The sequence below is a fragment of the Lynx canadensis genome, chromosome C2, assembly GCF_007474595.2.
Source record: "Lynx canadensis isolate LIC74 chromosome C2, mLynCan4.pri.v2, whole genome shotgun sequence".
In the NCBI taxonomy this organism is placed as follows: domain Eukaryota; kingdom Metazoa; phylum Chordata; class Mammalia; order Carnivora; family Felidae; genus Lynx; species Lynx canadensis.
In genome coordinates this window covers 89,815,775-89,837,629 of record NC_044311.2, presented here as the reverse complement: position 1 = coordinate 89,837,629, position 21,855 = coordinate 89,815,775, and the positions used below count along the sequence as shown (strand labels likewise).

The window sequence follows — 21,855 nt, the reverse complement described above, 5'->3', positions numbered from 1 at the left end:
ATTTCTTCTGAGTTGTCCAATTTGTTGGCATATAGGTTTTCATAATATCATTACAATTGTTTGTATTTCTGTGGTATTGCTTGTTATTTCTCCTCTTCCTTTAGTAATTTTGTTTATTTGGGTCCTCTGTCTCTCTTTTTTTAATTGGCTAGAAGTCTATCAATTTTGTTGATCTTTTCAGAGAACCAGCTCCTGGTTTCATTGATCTGTTATACTGGTTTTTTGTTGTTGTTGTTGTTTCTTTTTTGTTTCTATATCACTTATTTCTGCTCTAAAATTTATTATTTCCTTCCTTCTGATGGGTTTTGTTTTCTTTATTCTTTTTCTAGCCCGTTTAGGTATAAAGTTAGGTTATTTGAGAATTTTCTTGCTTCTTGAGGTAGGCCTGTATTCCTGTACACTTTCCTCTTAGAGCCACTTTTAGCATATCCCAGATTTTGGACCACTGTATTTTCATTTTCATTTGTTTTCATGTAATTTTTGATTTCTTCTTTGATTTCTTGTTTGACCCATTCATTGTTTAATAGTATGTTATTTAACATCCATGTATTTATATCCTTTCCAGATTTTTTCTTGTGGTTAATTTCTAGTTTCATAGTGTTGTAATCAGAAAAGATGCATGGTATGACTTCAGTTTTTATGAATTTGTTGAGACTTGTTGGTGGCTAATATCTGATTTGTTCTGGAGAATGTTCCACGTGTACTTGAAAAGAACATGTATTCTCTGCTGTTTTAGGATGGAATGTTCTGAATATGTCTGTTAAATCCATCTGGTCCAGTGTGTCATTTAGAGCCACTGTTTTCTTGTTGATTTTCTGTTTGGATGATCTGTCCATCATTTAGTGGGGTGTTAAAATACCCTGTTATTATATTATTATTGATTATTTTTTAAAGATTTTTTTTAAATGTTTATTATTTTTGACAGAGAGAGAGAGACAGAGCATGAGTGGGGTAGGGGCAGAGAGAGAGGGAGACACAGAATCCGAAGCAGGCTCCAGGCTCTGAGCTGTCAGCACAGAGTCCGATGTGGGGATTGAACTCACGGACTGTGAGATCATGACCTGAGCCGAAGTCGGACACTCAACCAACTGAGCCACCCAGGTGCCCCTTATTATTGGTTCTTTTATGTTTGTTATTAACTGTTTTATATATTTGGGTGCCACCATTTTGGGTGCATAAATATTTACAATTGTTATATCCTCTTGTTGGGTTGTCCCCTTCATTATTATATAGTATCCTTCCTAGAAGGAAGTATTAGCAAGGATGTGGAGAAAAAGGAACCCTCTTGCACTGTTGGTGGGAATACAAATTGGTGCAGCCATTGTGGAAAACAGTATGGAGTTCCTCAAAAAGTTAAAAATAGAATACCCTACAATCTAGGAATTGCACTACTGGGTATTGACCCATAAAATACAAAAAACACTAATTCAAAGGGATATATGCACCTCTGTTTATTGTAGCATTATTTACAACGGAAAAACTATGGAAGCAACCCAAGAGCCCGTTAATAGATGAGTGGATAAAGAAGATGTGACACACACACACACAAAATGGAATATAACTCAGCCATAAAAAAATAATGAAATCTTGCCATTCGCAATAACATGGAGAGAGCTGGAGAGTATCATGCTAAGCAAAATAAGTCAAAAAAAGACCAATGCCATATGATTTCACTCATATGTAAAATTTAAGAAACAAAACCAATGAGCAAAGGAAAGAGAGAAACCAAGAAACAGACTCTTAACCAATTTTTAAAAATTAAAAAAAAACCACAACGTTGATTTATTTATTTTTTTAGAGAGAAAGAGTGACCAAGGGAGGGGCAGAGAGGGAGACAGAGGATCTGAAGCAGCTCTTTGCTAACAGCAGAGAGCCTCATGCAGGGCTTGAACTCACAAACCACGACCTGAGTCAAAGTCGGATGCTTACCGACTGAACTACCCAGGCGCCTCTAAATCTTTTTTTTAAGTAGGCCCCATGCCCAGTATGGGGCTTGAACTCAGGACCTTGAGATCGAGTCACATGCTGTACCAAATGAGACAGCCAGGCCCTCTAAGAAATAGACTCTTAACCAGAGAGAAAAAACTGATGGTTACCACAGGATATGTGGGTGGGAAGATGGGGGAAGTAGGGGGTGGGGATTAAAAGGGACAGTTATCATGATAAAAAAAAGATTAAATGACTTAAAAAAATGAAAGGAGCTATTGATTTTTATAGAGGAGCACTCCATAAACTGGAAGGTACCACCCAAAGATAATGCTTGTTACATCAAAAAAAAAAAAAAAGGTGACCTTAAGATTTTTTTTAGTAATTACCAATCTATGTTTATCTCCATAACATACTCCTCATTTAGCAAATCAGACTGAGGTTATTTTGCCACATGCTTCCCACCCTCCCCGTCCTGCCTGTATAGAGCTATTGACGTTCACAGTTTTTTTCATGGGAGTTGGTGTTATTTAAATGGCAGATAGATCAAAGATAAAGAAAAAAATTGGGAACTCTTTAGGATAAAGATATAGTTCAATTCAAGTGAAGTAACTCTGAGAAATTTCCTCTTAATTGTGAAATAAGACTCATAAGGTAGATGAGTTTTTCTCTTTTGACTATGAAGAGGAGAGTAGCGACTGGGAGTTAAAACTTTCCCCTTAGAACAAAAGGGCAGTTGTAGCGTTTCCTAAACTCACAGCAATTATTTTTTGTACAATTGCATGGGCACTTTTGGATTCAAAGGTCCTTTTTGTGGGAGGTAGGTGAATTTAAATAGTTCTTTTCATCTTTCATTAGTATATAACTTTTTCACATATGTATTTTGTTTCTGCAGGAGTACAATCAATTTCTTGAGGGTAGAGCATGTTTCTGACACATCTTAGCATCTCTGAGTGCCAGAAAAAATAGGTGCTTACCATCAGGATCAGGTAATGTGCATAAGTTCACTTAATTAAAAAAAAAAATTTAGGGGCGCCTGGGTGGCTCAGTCGGTTAAGCGGCCGACTTCGGCTCAGGTCATGATCTCGCGGTCCGTGAGTTCGAGCCCCACGTCGGGCTCTGTGCTGACAGCTCAGAGCCTGGAACCTGTTTCAGATTCTGTGTCTCCCTCTCTCTAACCCTCCCCCGTTCATGCTCTGTCTCTCTCTGTCTCAAAAATAAATAAACGTTAAAAAAATTAAAAAAAAAAAATTTAAAACATTTATTTTGAGAGAGAGTGAGAGCAAGCAGCATAGGGGCAGGGAGAGAGAGAGAGAATCCCAAGCAGGCTCTGCACTGTCAGCACAGAGCCCAATGTGGGGCTCGAACTCACGAACTGTGAGATCATGACCTGAGCCAAAGTTAGGAGTTGAATGCTTAACCGACTGAGCCACCTAGGCGCCCCTCATTTAATTTTTGTAACAACTACTAGAGAAGAGCTATTACTCTCATTTTATAGATGAAGAAACTGAGGCACGAGATACAGCTCCAATAAGAAGTCCAGCTGGAACTGACTTCACTTGCCTGATTAACCAGGTTAGGTAAATCCTACCCTAGTATCCTGCAGCATCTGTCTTCAGTGAGCAGGTCAGGTACTTTCTGGAGAGAGATCTGCGACTTCACAGACCTTGCAGAATAGGTTGTAGGACTACTTGCTAATAAATGTTTGACGAATTTGGCCCAAGGCCATCTTTCACTTTAACACACCATCTGAGAGAAGATGGTGGAGGAGCCCTGTAGCTCAACTTATCTCTTAACTATTGGAGGCTACTTCTGTCTGCCCAAAAGAAGCTAATAAGTGTGAATGACCAAATTGACAGGTTACTTTATAATTTCCTTCTCCTTAGTTATCTCCATCTAGAAGAAATCTAGTCTCAGAGAGTCTAATAATGTCTTGTGAAGATTTATCATACATTTCCACGTGGTCGCCACTGGGACTATGGTCTCTGACGTGGAGCCCTTGCTGCAGAATGTTAGCCTTTGGAACACAGTGGGGCCTGTGGGCTGAAATTTCAAGGAATCAGCAGATAGAAATTTAATGTCTCCAAACACTGCAGATTTCCTGGATATTTCCAATATCAATGAACGAAGCCACTGAAGTTAAATGATTGCAGCTGTTGCAATGGCCCCTCCCACCTTCCTTTTGGTCCACTGTCAAGGAAATCCTGTGTTAGTGACCCTGTCTCTCCTGTACATCTATCTCATATGTCCCCATTGCAAGCTCCCCTATCTCAACTAGCTCCATGTTCCAAAAACACTGGAGATTTTTGTTCTAGCTGGTTGTTTGGTATCCCAAGTAGTCTCGTGATTACTTGTGAATTACAGGTCTATTTAGATTTTGTGATGAGAAACACAGAATTGGTACTTTTAAAATGTTTTAAAAAGTAAAAAATATATATGAATATAAGCAATGAATCAAAACCTATAACCTAGGTATAAAGTCGATTATCCACTATAATTGGTGAAACTATGGACCATGCTCTCCAGACTGATTTCATACAAACATTTAAGTTTTCATTTCACAGTAATTTGAAAAGTAATATGCACAGTTAGGGTAAAATTTGGAGTTCTTGTTTATTCCTAATTCATCTAGAACAGTGCTGATGGAACTTTACAGAAAGTTTTAATCTGTGCTGTTCAATAAGGTAGCCACTAGTCATACATGATTATTGAGTACTTTATTTTTTTTTAATTTTTTTAATGCTTATTTATTTTTGAGAGAGAGAGAGCAAGCAGGGGAGGGGCAGAGAGAGAGAGGGAGACACAGAATCTGAAGCAGGCTCCAGGCTCTGAGCTGTCAGCACAGAGCCTGACGCGGGGCTCCAACTCACGAGCTATGAGATCATGACCTGAGCTGATATCGGATGCTTAACTGACTGAGCCACCCAGATGCACTATTTAGTACTTTAAATGGGGCTAGTGCAACAGAGGAATTGAGTTTTAAATTGTTTAAATAGTCACATGTGACTCATGGCTACCTTATTAGAACAGATCTAGAATACAGTGATGACCTTGTAACAGGATAGTCTGTTATGTTGCAGCCACAAAGAACCCTAAAATCTTGATTTATAAGAACAAAGATTTATTTCTTACTTGTGTTATCTGCCCATTTGGGGTTGGCTGGGGACCGAGGCAGATAAAGTAGTCACCATCTCACATGTTGCCAGTCATCATGGAGAGTTGCACTAGTACTTAAATCCTCTGGCTCAGAAGGGACGCACATCACTTTCTACTCACAGCTTACTGACCAGGACTAGTCACAGCCCCATCTAGCCAGGGAGCCAGCAAAGCTGTGCCAGGGGGCAAAGAGCCTCAGTAATGACTGGCACAGATATTAGCCTCCCTTTCAAAATACGGAGGAGTTCCTAAGGGGTAAAGAAAGTAGTATTACCTTGTGTTTTCTTAAAAAGTGGGAGAATTGAATTTCTTTAGAATTATCCTTTATCTCCTTGATACTCATTAGCATAGATTTATTAAAAGCAGGTAAAATGTGAAAAATAAAAAACTCAAACACTTTGATTAAAAAGAAAAAGACTCTGGGGCGCCTGGGTGGCGCAGTCGGTTAAGCGTCCGACTTCAGCCAGGTCACGATCTTGCGGTCCGTGAGTTCGAGCCCCGCGTCAGGCTCTGGGCTGGGCTGATGGCTCAGAGCCTGGAGCCTGTTTCCGATTCTGTGTCTCCCTCTCTCTCTGCCCCTCCCCCGTTCATGCTCTGTCTCTCTCTGTCCCAAAAATAAATAAACGTTGAAAAAAAAAAATTTTAAAAAAAAAAAAAAAAAAAAAAAAAAAAAAAAAAAAAAAAAAAAAAATAAAAAGAAAAAGACTCAGGACACCTGGATGGCTCAGTTGGTTAAGCGTCCGACTTCGGCTCAGGTCATGATCTTCAGGTTCATGAGTTCGAGCACTGCATTGGGCTCTGTGCTGACAGCTCAGAGCCTGGAGCCTGCTTCGGATTCTGTGTCTCCCTCTCTCTGTGCCCCTCCCTCGCTCATGCTCTGTCTCTGTCTCTCTCTCTCTCAAAAATAACTTAAAAAATTTAAAAAAGAAAATGGCTTTAAAAAAGAAAAAAAGACTATATAAAGTTAGAGCTGACAATAGCATGTCTTTTTAATTACACACAGAAATATCATTTAATATGAAGTTCTGCAATGTAAGCAGCAACCAATGGATTTTTATATGTTTGGGATGAAAATGGAATGGGAGAAAATGTATTTCTTATTTTTCCTGGTGCAGAACACGTATGGTGCATTTTTCCCTAGCAAGGAATAAAAAATCCTTGTCTTTAAAACTAGTAATTTCCTCACTAGGAACATTTGTGGATTGTGACTGCCTTTAAAAAATGAAAAAAATTAAATATTAACTGACCAATGGATTGTTTCCTTCCAGACTACACCATAGAATCATAGAATCATCTAGTCCAATATTTATTAGCATGTCTTGATTGTTTCTAGAATATCTATAATATTGTTTGAACACTCAAGACATAAGAGACTCACCATCTGATAACAGATTTCCTATAAAGCAGGAGCATTATCAGGAATTTCCTCCTAACAAATGTTTCGATGTCAAGACACGGAAAGATGGAACTTGGCTGCCAGTAAGAAACTGCACCAACGTTACAAATGCAAACCAAGCCCTGGTAAATAATATTAATGATGATGATTTTGTCACACGCCAAAAATGTCATATAGGTTTTAGCATTATGAGGATCCTATAGATATTAAATATCTGTAGAATGTAATTGAACCAAATGACACTCAAGAGAAATTGTGAACATGTGCAAATCAAGCTGCCTATTAGCAACAAGAACTACGTCAGTCATCCTGTTCCTTAGTGAATCACAACCATCTAAGTCGTTCATGCAGCACAACATTTGTTTGTTTCCAGGATCCCTCAGGGTAGTCTACAGCTGGTGGCATGGCAAGAAAGAGGAGGCTGCAGAGACTGAACAAACAGCATGCACTGTGGTATCCTTTATTTAAAAATTGTGAGCTAACTACAGTTGTAGTGTTCTCATTTACCATTCTGATGGCATAATAAACTGCGAGAACATTAACACAATTTCAAGACATTAAAAATCTGTAACAAACACACCACACATGCACACACACACACAACATACATGCACACAAAGGTTATAGTCTTCTAAACACAGGTAAGTGAAGAAAAGCTTCAAAAGCTCTAAATCAAATTTTAAAACCCTTTATTATAAACCGTGGCAATACTGTGGCTATTATGAAAAAATTGTAACTGCTAAAAAAGCAAAAAGAAAAAATACTGGCAAATTTGAAACTAGCAGCAAAAAGCAGATAAAAATAGAATGGAAGATAACATAAGACTACTATCAAAGTTCTGAAGTTGATCCTGTGTAGGGTTGCACTGAAGTCATTTCAAATTGGTTCTTGAGGAACTATTAAAAAGTCCCTTCAAATATTAAATTGCTGCACTTTACAAACAGTGGAAAAGAAAAAAGTATTTGGAATGTTACACACACACACTCAGAGGAAATGTATTAGGCATATTAGTTTATAGTCTTTGTTTATGACCTTCAAAAAGTTTATAAAGAAAAATTTAAGTGCCAATGTAGTGAAAGAAAAATTTCTAAAGATGCAAGTCTGAGTGCATTTATCAGGTCTAAGAATACATTTGAAGGCTGGGGGGCAAGGCATGACTGATGCACATTCAAGAAGAAAACATCGTGGAACCCATAAGGTAGGTAGAGTCCTCTGGAGAGTGTTTAGAATTGAAGGCGTGTTAAACTCAGACTACCCTGAAGGAGATTCCAAAGTATGTGCAGTTCTACAGCCCTTCATCAGTTGAAATCCGTTTCACAGCGGCCAATAAATAATTAAGACTAACTTTTTAGGAAACTGGTTTTTCATACATTCAAACACAGAAATCTTTACCACACATGCAGAGCTGATCTTCTATAACAGCACAAATACGAATCCTGGTTTCAGAAGAAAAGCACATTAGCAAGGATTTTTTTTTCACAGGTTCTTACAAAAATGTCTGAAGCTGCTAGACATCTGCAAAGAGGGGATAAGTTTAGATTTCCTACTGATTTTGGAAGAAAAGAGATTCTATTCTCCTAAAGAAGCCAGCCACCCATGAGCAGGGGACCTGTCTTCAGAATCTAAGAAGCATAATGTCCTTAGTGCTTAAACTCATGGCAAATTCAGATCCAGAAAAACGGGTAGATACATCAGGGGAGAGAAATGAAGTTTGAATGTGTACAGTATACTTTGGAATAAAATGTGCCTCATACGTTCAAATGGCTCAACTGCTTTCAGAATGGCGTGCTGCAGGGCTGGAGGAGACTCGGTTCTCTGCAGTTAGGAGCTGGGAGAGAGAGATCTCTGTCTCCAGGGACCTTCTGGGCTGTGACCACAGGGCCTTATTTTTCATGAGTGCTTTCAGTTAGGGAATTTATGACCTTACCCAGATAAAGATTTCTTTTGGTTACTTTCTCTTTAAAATCAACTGATCAGGCAAATTACTGGTAGTATCTTAAGGTGCCAGCTAATTCAAATTAATGCCCATCAATAACTGCTGCTAGGTGTCAACTGCTGTTGCAGAACAATCAACCCCCAAAAGACCTAACTAGATAATCTATCACACTAGGTGCTTTTACTATCTTGGATTTTTTGAGCTTTAGAGAAATAGTCTTTGTAAGACGACTTAGAAACTGCTTCTCTCTGGCTTTCACTCTTCCTCTTCTTCCTCTTCTCCTTCCCCTTCCCCTTCCTCCATGGTTTCCACAATGAGCTCTGCTGTGCAGGTGGCTTCTCCAAGACTGTTGACAGCCTTGCAGGTATACTTGGCATCGTCATCCCCGCAAACATCACTAATGATTAAAGAGCAGTTCCCATCCTCGTCGTAGTCTATCTGGAAGTGGCGGGACTCCCGGATTGACTGGTCATCTTTGAACCAGACAACTTCAGGGTCTGGGTATCCTGCAGCACAGGGAGGGAACACAAGTTTCTTATCAATTCGTGCAAGCAATTCGTAAGCAACCTCTATTGATTAACGGGGTACAGGGAAAGTATCATGATGTTGGCTTTTCGCATCTGTTTTGAGATTTACATTTGGATATGGGCATATATTATAAATACTGATATCCAAAACCCTACAAAAAAAGGTGTCATATAGTCATGTCACTTACCATCCACGTGGGGCTTGTACTGCCTCCCACCTTTATACAGATCTAGAGTACTACCTGGAACACAGCCTTGACTCCAACTGCACTCCTAGAGCTAAATAAATAGGTCCTTGGATGAAAAGAAAATTTCTTGTATAATAGTTAAATAAATTTTTTTAATGTTTACTTAGTTTTGAGAAAGAAGGAGAGAAAGCACGAGTGGAGGAGGGGCAGAGAGAGAGGGAGACAGGATCTGAAGTAGGCTCTGTGCTGACAGCAGAGAGGCTCGAACTCACAAACCATGAGATCATGACTGGAGCCGAAGTCAGACACTAAACTGACTGAGCCATCCAGGCGCCCCTGTTCTCTTATTTTTTATTTAAATGTGTTTAAGTTTGGGGTGCCTCGCTGGCTCAGTTGGTTGAGCACCTTTGGCTTAGGTCGTGATCTCATGGTTCATGAGTTTGGGCTTTGTGCTGATAGGGCAGAGCCTGCTTCAGATTCTCTGCCTCCCTCCCTCTCTGCCCCTCCCCTGCTAGTTTGGGCGTGCTCCCTCTCCCTCTCTAAAAAAAAAATAAATATTAAAAAACATTTTTTAAATAAAAAAAAAAGAGAGCAAATAGGCACGAGAGATCTTTGGAGATGATGGAAATATTCTAAAATTGGTTGTGTGATTGCATAATTCTGCAAATCTAACAGAAGATAATTTAACTGTACACATAAAATAGGTAAATTTTATGGTATGTAAATTATAACTCACAGCTAATGACAGCTCTATAATAAATTAGAGGAGCTGATAATATTGCTTAAAAGAAAAGCCATTATTTGTTTTAGTCTGATCCAAAGACAGATAAACTACTTATGGATAACTGGAAATTGGCCACATGGGTTAGCCTCATTTTATATGTTAGTCATGTTTATGCAAAGTTCAGCATTTAAAAAATATATAGGGGTGCCTGGGTGGTGCAGTCGGTTGGGCGTCCGACTTCAGCTCAGGTCACGATCTCGTGATCCGTGAGTTCGAGCCCCACGTCGGGCTCTGGGCTGATGGCTCGGAGCCTGGAGCCTGCTTCCGATTCTGTGTCTCCCTCTCTCTCTGCCCCTCCCCCGTTCATGCTCTGTCTCTCTCTGTCTCAAAAATAAATAAACGTTAAAAAAATAAAAATAAAATAAATTAAAAAAATATTATATATATATATACACACACACATACACACACATCATATTTATGTATTATATATGATATGTATACACACACACATATAGGTCTTTACAAATATACAGGGGCGCCTGGATGGCTCAGTCAGTTAAGCATTCAACTCTTGATTTCAGCTCAGGTCATGATCTCATGGTTCATGAGACTGAGCCCCATGTCCAGCTCTGTGCTGACAGTGAGAAGCCTGCTTGATATTCTCTTTCTCCCTCTCTCTCTCTCTCTCTCTACCCCTCCCCTTTGCTCTCTCTCTCTCTCAAAATAAATAAACTAAAAAAATATATATATACATACACACACACACACACATATATATATGTATGTATATATATATTTATACAATCTGAGTTGTTCTTAAATTTGGGAGAAATACTTTTATAGGAAAAAAATTACACATAAGAACTTAAGAATTCTAGGGGCGCTTGGGTGGCTGAGTCGGTTAAGCGTCTGACTCTTGGTTTAGACTCAGGTCATGATCTTGTGGTACATAATTTCGAGCCCCGCATTGGGCTCCAAGCTGAAAGCATGGAGCCTGCTTGGGATTTTCTCTCTGCCTCTCTTTCTGCCCCTCCCCTGCTCTCTCTCTCTCTCTCTCAAAGTAAACTTAAAAAAAAAAAGAATTTAAGAATTATAACATTCTTTTCAAGTAGAATTTTGTTTTTATCAAAACTGCCTCCATATGCTTTAATTCCTTCTCAGTGTTTCAGTGGAAGTTATGCAAATATGAAGGAATAATCCCAGACAGAAAAGTACAAAGATGATAATCATTATGTTGTAATAATGTTTAAAAAGGAAAAAAAAGGAAAAAGAACTTCAGAAGACCAAAAACAGTGTGGTGATGGAGAGAATTCGGAGTTTCTCGCAGTGCCCCCCAATCTGCACACTTCCACACTAGCAAAGGCAACACATCCACCTTTTTTTTTTTTAATTGAATGAGAACAGAGAAATATTATGATAGGCACTGCATTTATAAGGCAGTTTGAGGATATAATGATGCAGGAAATAAACTGTTTTCATTCTTCACTTTGGATTGCTTTACCCAAAAGGCATTATCTAGTCATACTGCTGGAGAATTTTAAACTGTAGGAGGCACGATTTGTTCTGACTGCTGTCCTGTGCTATGCAGCCTTAGTAAAGTTGCTTAATGAACTTCTGTGCTTTATTTGGTCAGACTGAAATGGGAGATAACCCTCCACTTGAGTTGGCATGCAGTAGTCACAAACTGGAAGCAAAGAACCTGTCTTTTTTTGCCCTTATCTTTCTAGAATGTTGCAGTCTGTGGAAACTGAAATGCTTTGTGTCACCAACATTGCTAATTTCTCAGGTGCTATGCTAAGATCCCTTAAGTTCTCTTGAGCACTGGCAACTCAATTCTGCTGCCACATTATTCTTGGCAGGCGGAGCAGCATGGGGAAGATGGCATAGGCGTCTGGATCCCAGCTTCCCTCACATTGAATGTGAATGAAGTCACACTGCATGCTCAATCTCTGCACTTGCCAATCCCACACCTTTTTCCTGGACTCCATGACACCTTGAACAGACGTAAAAGGTTTCCCCCTTTCACCTATGTCCTCTCCCAGCATCCCCAGAACGACTCAGGCATTAGACATCATCAGGTAAGGGCCAGAGGCTCAGAAGAGTTAAATCACCACCCAAGTTCACACAGCCCACAGCTGAGCAGAAGGGCCTCTGACTCCACATCCTCTTCATGCCAGCCTTCCTTTGAAGCTTCTTGTGGGCAGTTCACAGGCTTCCCAGAAGCCTGCAAAGCTCATTTCATTAAGTCTCTTCCATAGCCAAATAGGTCTGTGATGAACCACTCACATCAGTGGTTGATATGAATACGTAGAATATCAGAGGTGCCCTAGGTGAGTCACTGAACGGCACCAACCTTCAGGAGGCGGAGTGGGGGCAGTGGGCCAACTCCTCCTGACCCAGTTACCTTCGCTTGCGTCCTGGCTGCCCAGAACTGACATTCTGCCTGGGGCACACAGCAGGGCCCACCCACCCACCACGCCACACTTTTGTGTGGTCAAAGTCAAGGGAAGAACCGCTACAACTTACCTTCAATCTTGCAGTCAAACCTAGCAGCGCTTCCCTCCACAACTTCTAAATCACGGATGGTCTTAGAGAAATAGGGTTTTACATGGGGCTTTTCCTCAGCAACAGCCTCAAGGAAAGCTTGGGACACATCTTCTAGGAGACAGGGAAGGAAACACGGTCAGTTCTTCATTTCCTGTTCTCTTCCCTGGTTTAAAAAAGTTGATTTTTTTTTTAAGTTGCTGTAATTCAGCAAATAATGTGGCTTAGGGGACTGAGTCAAGTACACCTTTCTCCTGGGGACAGGTTGGCCTGCCGCCACATGGTTTTGGCAGAAGAGAGAACTGTGACAAAACTGTGGAAATGTTTGAACTCCCTCCTTCCTTTATGCTGACACACTGAAAAAGGAAATAATCTTTAAAAAGGATTTTTGGCTGCATTCCATGCTGTCTCAGGATTCAGTGGAAGGGATCGAAGAAGGACAATCCACACCAGCTGTCCCGATCTCTGTCCCTGCTTTGCCCTCCCTCCTATAGCAGCAGGCCCTTCACCTGCTCCTTGGAAAGGGGGTCCTAGACATGCCTTCAATTTACCAGTAGTTCTGTTCTCCACACTCACCCTGCCTTCACAATGTATGACTACGGACCAGGATCTGGGATTGGTCCAGGGAAAAGCTGTGACTTGGAGGGGCTCCTATATACTCTCCCTTCCCTTCAGGCTATTTCTGGGTCATCTGGGGAGTGCGGATCAGGAGGGACCAGGCCCACGTGTTGCAGACTCTGCCCCCAGCTGCATCAGAGCAGCCCAGCAAGCAGCCTCGCCAATTACCCGGTTTTTATGCACAAGAGGGATCTAGACCTAGCTTCTCACCTTTGGATGCCAAAAACACCAGGCAGCGGGAGTTAGGGGGGTGTCTTTGGCCAAATGAGGCGCCTCAAGAAGGTAAAGGCCAGACCCTGCATGCATCTGGAGCATGGAAGAGGCCAGAGCCTTCACTGAGGAGATGGTCGGGGCAGCATCTCAAAGGCGGTGTGCAAACAGCTAACTAGCCCTACTGGTCTCCAGGAGGAGCCCCGTCACGCGCAGTCTACCCCATTCAAATGGCATGTTTCAGCACCGTGACAAGTGCCAAAGGAATATGGACTAAAGGTCATTTTGTAAAAAAAAGAAAAACACAAAGGCAGTAAGAATATGGAAGGATATTTTTTGAAAAGATACTACTATATGTGATTTTTATGTTTACCTATCAGTATACAAATCTCACTTTTCTAATGAGAAAAGGAAGCTTTTAATGAAGTCTTCACTAGTTCTTATGTAAAATATAGGGAAAAGAACAGCGGAGGTCACCTGGTCCTATGAGACAATAACTTTCCCTCTGAAAGTAGCTAAACTTAACGTTGAACAATTAAAGAATAACTAGCAGACTTAGTAATTTTAGGGCAACCTAAAAGTAGTTCTGAATTTTATCCTTATAGTTTATATTATCAAAAAAACCCAACCCCCCCTTAAAACCTCAAAATGTCCCTCCATCCCTCAACCCTTCCTTTCTTGCCAACTAGAGCAAATCTTCCTGGAGCTCCTTACCTTCAGATTCTAATTTTTCTGCATTCAGCGGGCTGGTTGGTGATCCTGTTGAGGATTTCCTGCCACTGAGCCCTGAGATCATTGCCATAGAGGACAGTCTTCCAATGGCTCTCACAGCATTGCCCGTTTTCTGGAAAATAGACACTGGCGTTGGACTCAGGCGGTGTCCCTGGTTCCCGTTGGGCAGTGGGGCTCGGGGAAAAGAGCCTAGCCCCAGAGGTGCAGCTGTCCTTGAAATGAGGACCTCCCCAGTGCCGAAGTTCTGCCAGAGGAGTGAGCCCAACCTTGCTCTGCTCAGCACTATCAGCGTGTCAGAAGATGTTCGGAGAATGGAATGGGGCCTGGAACCAATGTGTGCGTTAATGTGACTAAACAAGGTCAACATGAGACAAAAACCCTTTTCATACTGTGCTTCAACTCCCATAAAAGGGATAGTTTATATAAAGCAACTGCAGGCTGAGACAGCTCCAAAGACTTATTGCTGACGAGGCCCAGTGGGGCTGTTTCTCGTAAAACAATACTAGCAATAGGATTTTAATTGGTCCAGAGAAAGTTACTACGGATCCCACAGGTCCTGATGCAAAGGGAAAAAAAAAAGCATTCCATTGACCTTGGGCAAGTCGCTTAACCTCTCTGGGCTCCAGTTTCCTTCTCTGTATAAGAAGGGGGTTGAACAAGATGATCTCCAAGGTCTCATTAGTTCTGTTTATGATTCAGATACTTAAGAGATTTCCAGAAACACTCTGGCTGGCCCCAGCACAAGTCTGTGAATGCACAGTGAAGTTCTGGAGGGGTGCTCTTCCCTGATGTACACCCAGCCATCAAAAAGAAGTGCCCGAAGAAATGAAAAGCAGCGGCGCTTTGCTTTTCTGAGATGAGGAACCTTGGAAGAAGAGAGAATTTCTGCTGAAAAGGATGCCAGAACTTGAGATGAAAATTTTCTTTGTATTATGAAAATTCTACCAAGCACAGGATTTAGATCAGGAAATCCCCAATAATACACAATCGTGTCTATGTTTCTCACCTTCAAGTGAAGTGTCTTGCCCCTTTTCTAAGGTCAGTGGAAAGACGAGGTGAGAAACGAAGGCATAAGCAACTCTTTCCACCCCTACACCCAAAACATCTTTTTAGGCACCCAGATACTGTATGTCCAGAGTGCAGACGTTACCACAGGCTGGCTGCTCAGAGAGAAAAGAAACAGCCTGTACATAGGCCAGTGGCTGGCACTCATCTACTGGACTGTAAACTGTCCCTGCAAAGCCATCTCCTCCTGAACTAACTTCATGCGCTCAAGTATTTCAGTAAAGCCTCACAATTTTCGACTATCAGGAAAGCCAGTATATCTCCAGAAAAAAAGATTATTTTGAAAGTAAAGGATTACAGGGCACTAGGGACTCATAATGGGGTGTGTGTGTGTGTGTGTGTGTGTGTGTGTGATTTAAGTGGAGATCTGCTATGACCACAGCCACTTTTCTGTTTGTCACATGCCATCCTTATTGCAGACTATTTTCATGCACTTTGGACATTCAATCCTGCTCTGCCCTCTGGCCATCCACCCTCTTGCACACATACATCACTGCAGTGTGGTAATGTTTATGGCCCTCTGTCACCATGGTGAAGCTGGGTCACTCTGAACAGAGCACAGAAAGCCCCAAGTGGAGGTGATACAGTGGGTGGGGGAAGAAGGTGAGAGATGACAAATGACCAACTTAACTGTGTGCACAGGCACTGTGGCCTTGCAGTCCTGCAGACTGAGCCCACTTGGCAGTCTTTTCTGCTCTTCTGGGAGAGGAGGTCACTGGTGACATCACTGACCTGTTTGTTGTGCTAGCTGGAGAGACCCAGCTCTTCCCCTGGGAGCTTATCCTGACCTCAGGAATGGGTAAGAGGAGGTGCCAGCCATGGCAGCCCTCCCTATGGAGCTGACGTCAGACCAGACTATTTCCTGGTCAGCCAAACTCTCAGACCCAGCCCTTCTGGCTCTTGATTCCCTTTATCCAACACAGATTGGTTTGCCTGGGCCAGGAGTCTGTCAAATGAGAGGGTTCATTCTCAACAAAGGTATGTTACTGTGTGACTCTGGGCAAATCAGTTCCCCTCTGTGCATCTCATGTTCTTGGACCAGAAGATTCAAATCTCCCTATAGCTCTAGTCTTTTGCAGAAAGACTAGGATTCATACATGTGACTGTGTAGCCCATGGGCTCCCTAATTCCAAATGCCCAGATTGTGACTGATCAGGACTGTCTTTAGGTGTGGAATAAGGAAGTCTTTCCTCTTCCACTAACAAAATGACTAACATGATGTTACCAGAACAAGGCAGATAAAAGAGAATATTTCAGAGAAGGGATCATATACACATTAACAAATAGGCTATACATAGGAGGAAATTTTCCATCAGATGGAGTGATACAGCATATAATTTCTAAGACAAGGACAAAAGTAAGAAGTGCTTAGTAATGAAAATCTTAAAAATAATCTCCATCAGAATTCAATCTTTGGGAACTAATTTATGAAAAAAATCAGTAGGGAACTTGTCAGAACTAGAAAAGAAATATATATCTATATGTTCTAGTCTTTAAGTTTCATGACTCTGAGCTGAAAATTGGTTGCTGCTTTATTAAGACTTCTGGAAATTTTTAGAATACCAAGAAAGAAAGTTTCAGTTCTCCAAGTTCCATCCTTGTTTGGAGGAAGTCTTTTTCTTGTCTGAAGGCCATTGCCAAGGCTGGGTTCCTGTGCTCCAGGCGGGCGGTGTCTGTACTGGCCTCCCTAATGCCACTCAGACTCCCTCCCCTGGAAAAGCCAGCCAGGGTGACTAACTGGCCTGGTTTGCCCAGGACTGAGGGGTTTCCCAGAATGAGAGTCTTCCAGGGTTAAAGCCAAGACAGACCTTGGCACACTGGAGCAAGTTGGTCACCCTGGAGCCAGCCAACCATCCTAGACCGTACATATATGCCACCCGCTCCAAGACTCCAGCTTTCTCTGAGAAGTGCATAATATCCAAATGTGATGGCCAAGAGTACTCTCTGCTATCCTGAGTCAAAAGCTTTCTTCTCTATGGCCCTGTGGTCCATACTGCAGAAGTCTTTGTGGTTCTCAGAAAATAAAGATGGCTGCCCACAGGCCTCTACTTCCTAGTTCTTAGCTTCTAGGTTTTTTTTTTTTTTTAATTATTTTTAAATTTACATCCAAGTTAGTTAGCATACAGTGCAACAATGATTTCAAGAGTAGATTCCTTAATGCCCCTTACCCTTTTAGCCCATCCCCCCCCCCAGCTTCCAGTTTTACAAGCAGAAGCCCTGTTATCCTGCTCAACTCAACCTCAGTGCTACTGCTCATCACATCTTTTGAAAATTCTTTTCATACAAATAAAAAACATACCCTCTTTCAGAATAACTTCATTCTAAGATCAATAATATGATTAGTCATCTAGATGTTGCCCCACTTGTAGGGATTTGCTCTCATGTTAGTTCCTTCCTCCTGGGCCTTTTATGGAAACCACATCAGGATGATAGCAAGGAACCTTCTCTTGTGCAACTGTAGAGATCTCTGGGCCACCCGTATCTCGCCTGGCCCTCTCCCTCCACCACAGTCTACCCCATTTTATTCCATGGCACTCTGCTCCCGACCACACAGAACCTCAGCTGCTCTGAGAGGGAACCCCCCGGTCCAGGTGTGCTAAGGTCCTGATATCTGGGGTAAAAAATGTGGATGGTCAGATGCTGCTGAACCATTATCAGTGAAATTACACTTCAGGGACATCATGTACCACGTGGGATTTTATAGACTACTTTTGTGTGTAATTTTGTGAAACCTAACCACTATTTTTGTGGAAAAACCATTTCCAAATGCTGCTACCTATGTTAAGATATGAAATCAGGGGTGCCTGGGTGGCTCAGTCAGTTGAGCATCCGACTTTGGCTCAGGTCATGATCTCACAGTGAGTTTGAGGCCTGCATAAGACTGTCTGCAGTCAGTGCAGAGCCTGCTTCAGATCCTCTTTCCCCCTCTCTCTCTGCCCCTCCCCTACTTGTGCTGTCTCTCCCAAAAAAGAATAAACATTAAAAACAAAAAGATAGGAAATTAAAGTTTCTCCTCTGAATTCTATCCTTTTCTTTCCCTTTTCACTTCCAGAAAACCTTATGGCCAACAGCACTGTTAACAACAAGAAAAAAATTTAAGCAATTTAAAATATCAGCACAATTTATTGTTCCCTGACCCATTAGATTAAAAAATTTCATTTATTTCCTCTCCCGTTTCCTTTTCTCTGCTCCTGTCCCCTGCATTTAGGCCCCCCTGGCTTTGGTTCATCATTCAAGCAAACCCCAAAGAGACTCACTGCACTGAGGACAGCCCCACCTCCACACCAGCCACCCTATCCATGCCAGAAGTACCACTATTTCTTTGAGATCTGTCAGCCATTGGATCATTAATAAAGCCAACTTAGGTTTTGTGGACCCCCTTTTGCTTTTAAGAAACTCAGTTACTCTGATTTCACTGGATTCAAATGACACTAGAGGGTAAGGTAAGCGGCACAGGTGTTCCAACTCGCCTGACACTTGAGGGAGCCGGGAGGTCCACCTAAACCTTCACTGGGGACTAACCAACAACGGACTCCCATCTTGCGGGGAGTCCTGGCCGAGCCATTCAGGGGAAGTGGTCCCTTAAACACACATGCCCAAAAGCTGCCCCTTTGCCTCTGCTCCTCTCACCCTCCATGTGAAGTTGTACTTTTTGAGGATTTAGATCCGCGTATGGTAAATTACCAGTGTCCCAGTTGCCCCTAAAACAGAGATCTCCTTTTTCTCTGCCACACAGACAAGTTTTACATGCCCTAGTTCCCCCGACTGCCCAGCTAAAGGACTCTGCTCCTGTCAGGGTGAGTTCCTCTGTGCTTTCTCCTCTGTGCAGTTATGCCCTCTTCTCTTCTTCCAGCCCATTTTCCATGACCACTTTCAAAGTTCTGCCCCTGGCAGCATTTCCTCACAACCACATCCAGCCTCTGGTGTGACTGGCTCCATTCTCCCATCTACACTCACATATATGGGTATGGTAGGCTATACTGATCGTTTACGATTCTTGGTGTGCATGGTGTCCTTTTATGTCCATTTGCTTCAGTACCCTACTACACTATACATTCCTTGAGTACTGAAACCATGTACCCTCCAGTAGCCCAGGAATTTTGTAATACTAATAGTGATAATAAAAATAAAACAGCTGATGACAAATTCTCTATGGTTTTGGGTGACAATTTCATGCATCTGTTAAAAATCAGAGGCAATTTTACATCATTGTTAAGACTGTACTTTGGAACCAGGCTCTGGGTTTGAATCCTTTTCCATTTACTAGCTACATGATCTTCAGTAACATTCCCAACTGTTCTCTGCCTCAGTTTGTCTGAAAAGTGGGGATAATAATAGTACCTGCCTCCTAGGATTAAAAGACTCACTGCATAGAAAGTGCTTTGAATGTTCCCTGACATATGGCCAGCCAGCCATAATATTAGCTACTGGTGTTATTTTTGAACACTTACTATGTGCCACGCAAAGTGCTCAAAGCCAGATGAAGATTATCTCCCATATTTCCCAAAATAATGCTGTGTGATGTTGGTGCCACTATTATTCCCCACTTTACAGGTGAGAAAATGAAGGCACACTAAGGTTGTCACTTGCCCAAGGACACATAGTAACATACAATCTCCCTATGGAGAAGGGTGGGGACCGTATATCTCTTTGTAGATCATGTGCCTTCCTCCTTCACTATAAAGAAATATAAGCCTATCCCACTACCTTTAAGGAGATCACATTCTCCAGGGTTGCCAAAAAGTCTTAAAGATGACATTGCTCATCCCTAGCCACGAAGACATGAAATGTCACTCTTGGTCCCAAACTATTTTTAGACGTAAACACTGTTGGATTGAGGGTAGCTTGAATAAAGCAAATGCAAAGGGCAACATCCAAGTCCAAAGTGACTCCCTCATTACCTGCCATTTCCTCCTTGCCATGTACTTCTTCATCCGGTCCTTTGAGAGTTTCTTGGCCTCCATGTTCTTGGTGTCTTTCATTAGCCACGGATGCTGAAGGCACTCGGTGCAGTTCAGGCGGTTTCTGATGGAGGCAGAGATCAGAGGATTTCTGAACAGGAGGGGACCTCAGAGACTGCTGGTTAGATCAGAAATGGGAGGTCACCTGTCCTCGGTCCATCCACCATGATCAGGGTTACTGTGCTCCTGGCATTTTTCCTCTCTTGTTCTGGGTTACACTGACTAGATCAGAATAGGTTAGTGTTACGGCCTAACCACCAAGTAAGCAGGTGGAGTCTCATGACCTGCCCTTGGGTCTAAGAAGTGTAAGTGCTCGGGGCACCTGGGTGGCTCAGTCGGTTAAGCGCCTGACTTGGGTTCAGGTTATGATCTCACAGTTTGGGAGTTAGAGCCCTGCATCGGGGTCTGTGCTGACAGCTCAGAGCCTGGAGCCTGCTTCCCATTCTGTGTCTCCTCCTCTCTCTGCCCCTCCCCTGCTCATGCTTTGTTTCTCAATAATAAATAAACGTTAAAAAATTAAAAAAAAAAAGTCGTCTAAGTGCTGGAGGGCAGATATTCTAGGATGGGGTCATTCTACTGGTCACGTGGGGAAGGGGCTGTGGAGGCCTAATCTTTTAGCCTCCCTATCTGGTGGAAAGGAAGGCAAAACATGAAGCCTAAATCTCTGAGAATCACTGAGTTTTCATGTCTTGTGATGTGGTTGAGTATCAGATTTTTCTTGTTAAAACTCAGAAGTATGTCCTGCATACAATCTATGCATTATGACAACCTTACAAACTGTACTCAAATTAATTTAATCTCTCTGAAAGCTCTGGGAATCTAGAAATAATTCAGGGCCATCACCTTAGTTATAATAGGACTAATAAAGCCCAAAGAACCAGATGCTAACACACATAGAAAAATGAGTATGAGGGGCGCCTGGGTGGCTCAGTCGGTTAAGCGGCCGACTTCGGCTCAGGTCATGATCTCACGGTCCATGAGTTCGAGCCCCACGTCAGGCTCTGTGCTGACAGCTCAGAGCCTGAAGCCTGTTTCAGATTCTGTGTCTCCCTCTCTCTGCCCCTCCCCCGTTCATGCTCTGTCTCTCTCTGTCTCAAAAATAAATAAACGTTAAAAAAAAATTTTTAAAAAGAAAAACGAGTATGAGTAAATTTGCTAAGTATAACAAAATGTAGTGATCTTTAGATAAAAGGATCATGGATTATTTTAATTTTCCTATATTCATATTTTCTACAACTTACATCATTAATTTTATACTAGATGAATATTTTTCAAAGTGCTGAAAGATGGAGATTTCTGGTTAAAGAGATGCTAAGTTCAAGAGTTTATAGGAATCGAGTATCTTGACATTTGAAATCAGTTCTTTGGTGAATCCATTTTATGAGCACAGAGGGTCTAGTACAGCTCATTACTGAATTAATTCAAGGTCAGATGAGAAAACAGATATATCCATATTGCCCCATTTACCAAATCTTCAGTGAATGAAGCTTGGTGGACAAAAACCATCCTGGACCAGAGTTATTAGGAAGGAGGTCTGCATCTCTGCAAAGCATCTTGGGAGCAAGGATTGCTCACACTGGAAGGGAACCTAGGTCCCCACAACATCCAGATTCTACCTGAGTAATGTCTATTTCTAACAAAAGCTGTGAGAGCAAAACACTAAGACAGCCTCACTGAAGGAGTGTGGATGTAGCCTCTGGAGGAGTTTGGCCTGAGGTGGTTACAAAGGACTGAGAGGTGGACACATATCGAGAAAATCAGAGCCATCTGAGAGACCTTCCAACAGTCTTTTTTTAGCAACTGTGCTCTTGGTCCCAAACAGGGTTTCTCCCAGAGGGGAACAAGATAACTGGTAGCCTCCAGGGGTCT

At 42.0% G+C, this 21,855-nt stretch overlaps 1 protein-coding gene across 1 annotated transcript in view; it reads right to left on the bottom strand.

Moving 5' to 3' along the window:
• Positions 1-6,915: 6,915 nt before the first annotated feature.
• The window catches only part of MYLK (myosin light chain kinase), a 179,846-nt gene continuing 164,906 nt past the window's right edge, over positions 6,916-21,855 (bottom strand). Inside the window, 4 exon segments of the mRNA XM_030330671.2 lie at positions 6,916-8,920; positions 12,383-12,514; positions 13,943-14,072; positions 19,927-20,050. Of these exon segments, the coding sequence (XP_030186531.1) occupies positions 8,670-8,920; positions 12,383-12,514; positions 13,943-14,072; positions 19,927-20,050 (637 nt within the window). The 3' untranslated portion in view covers positions 6,916-8,669.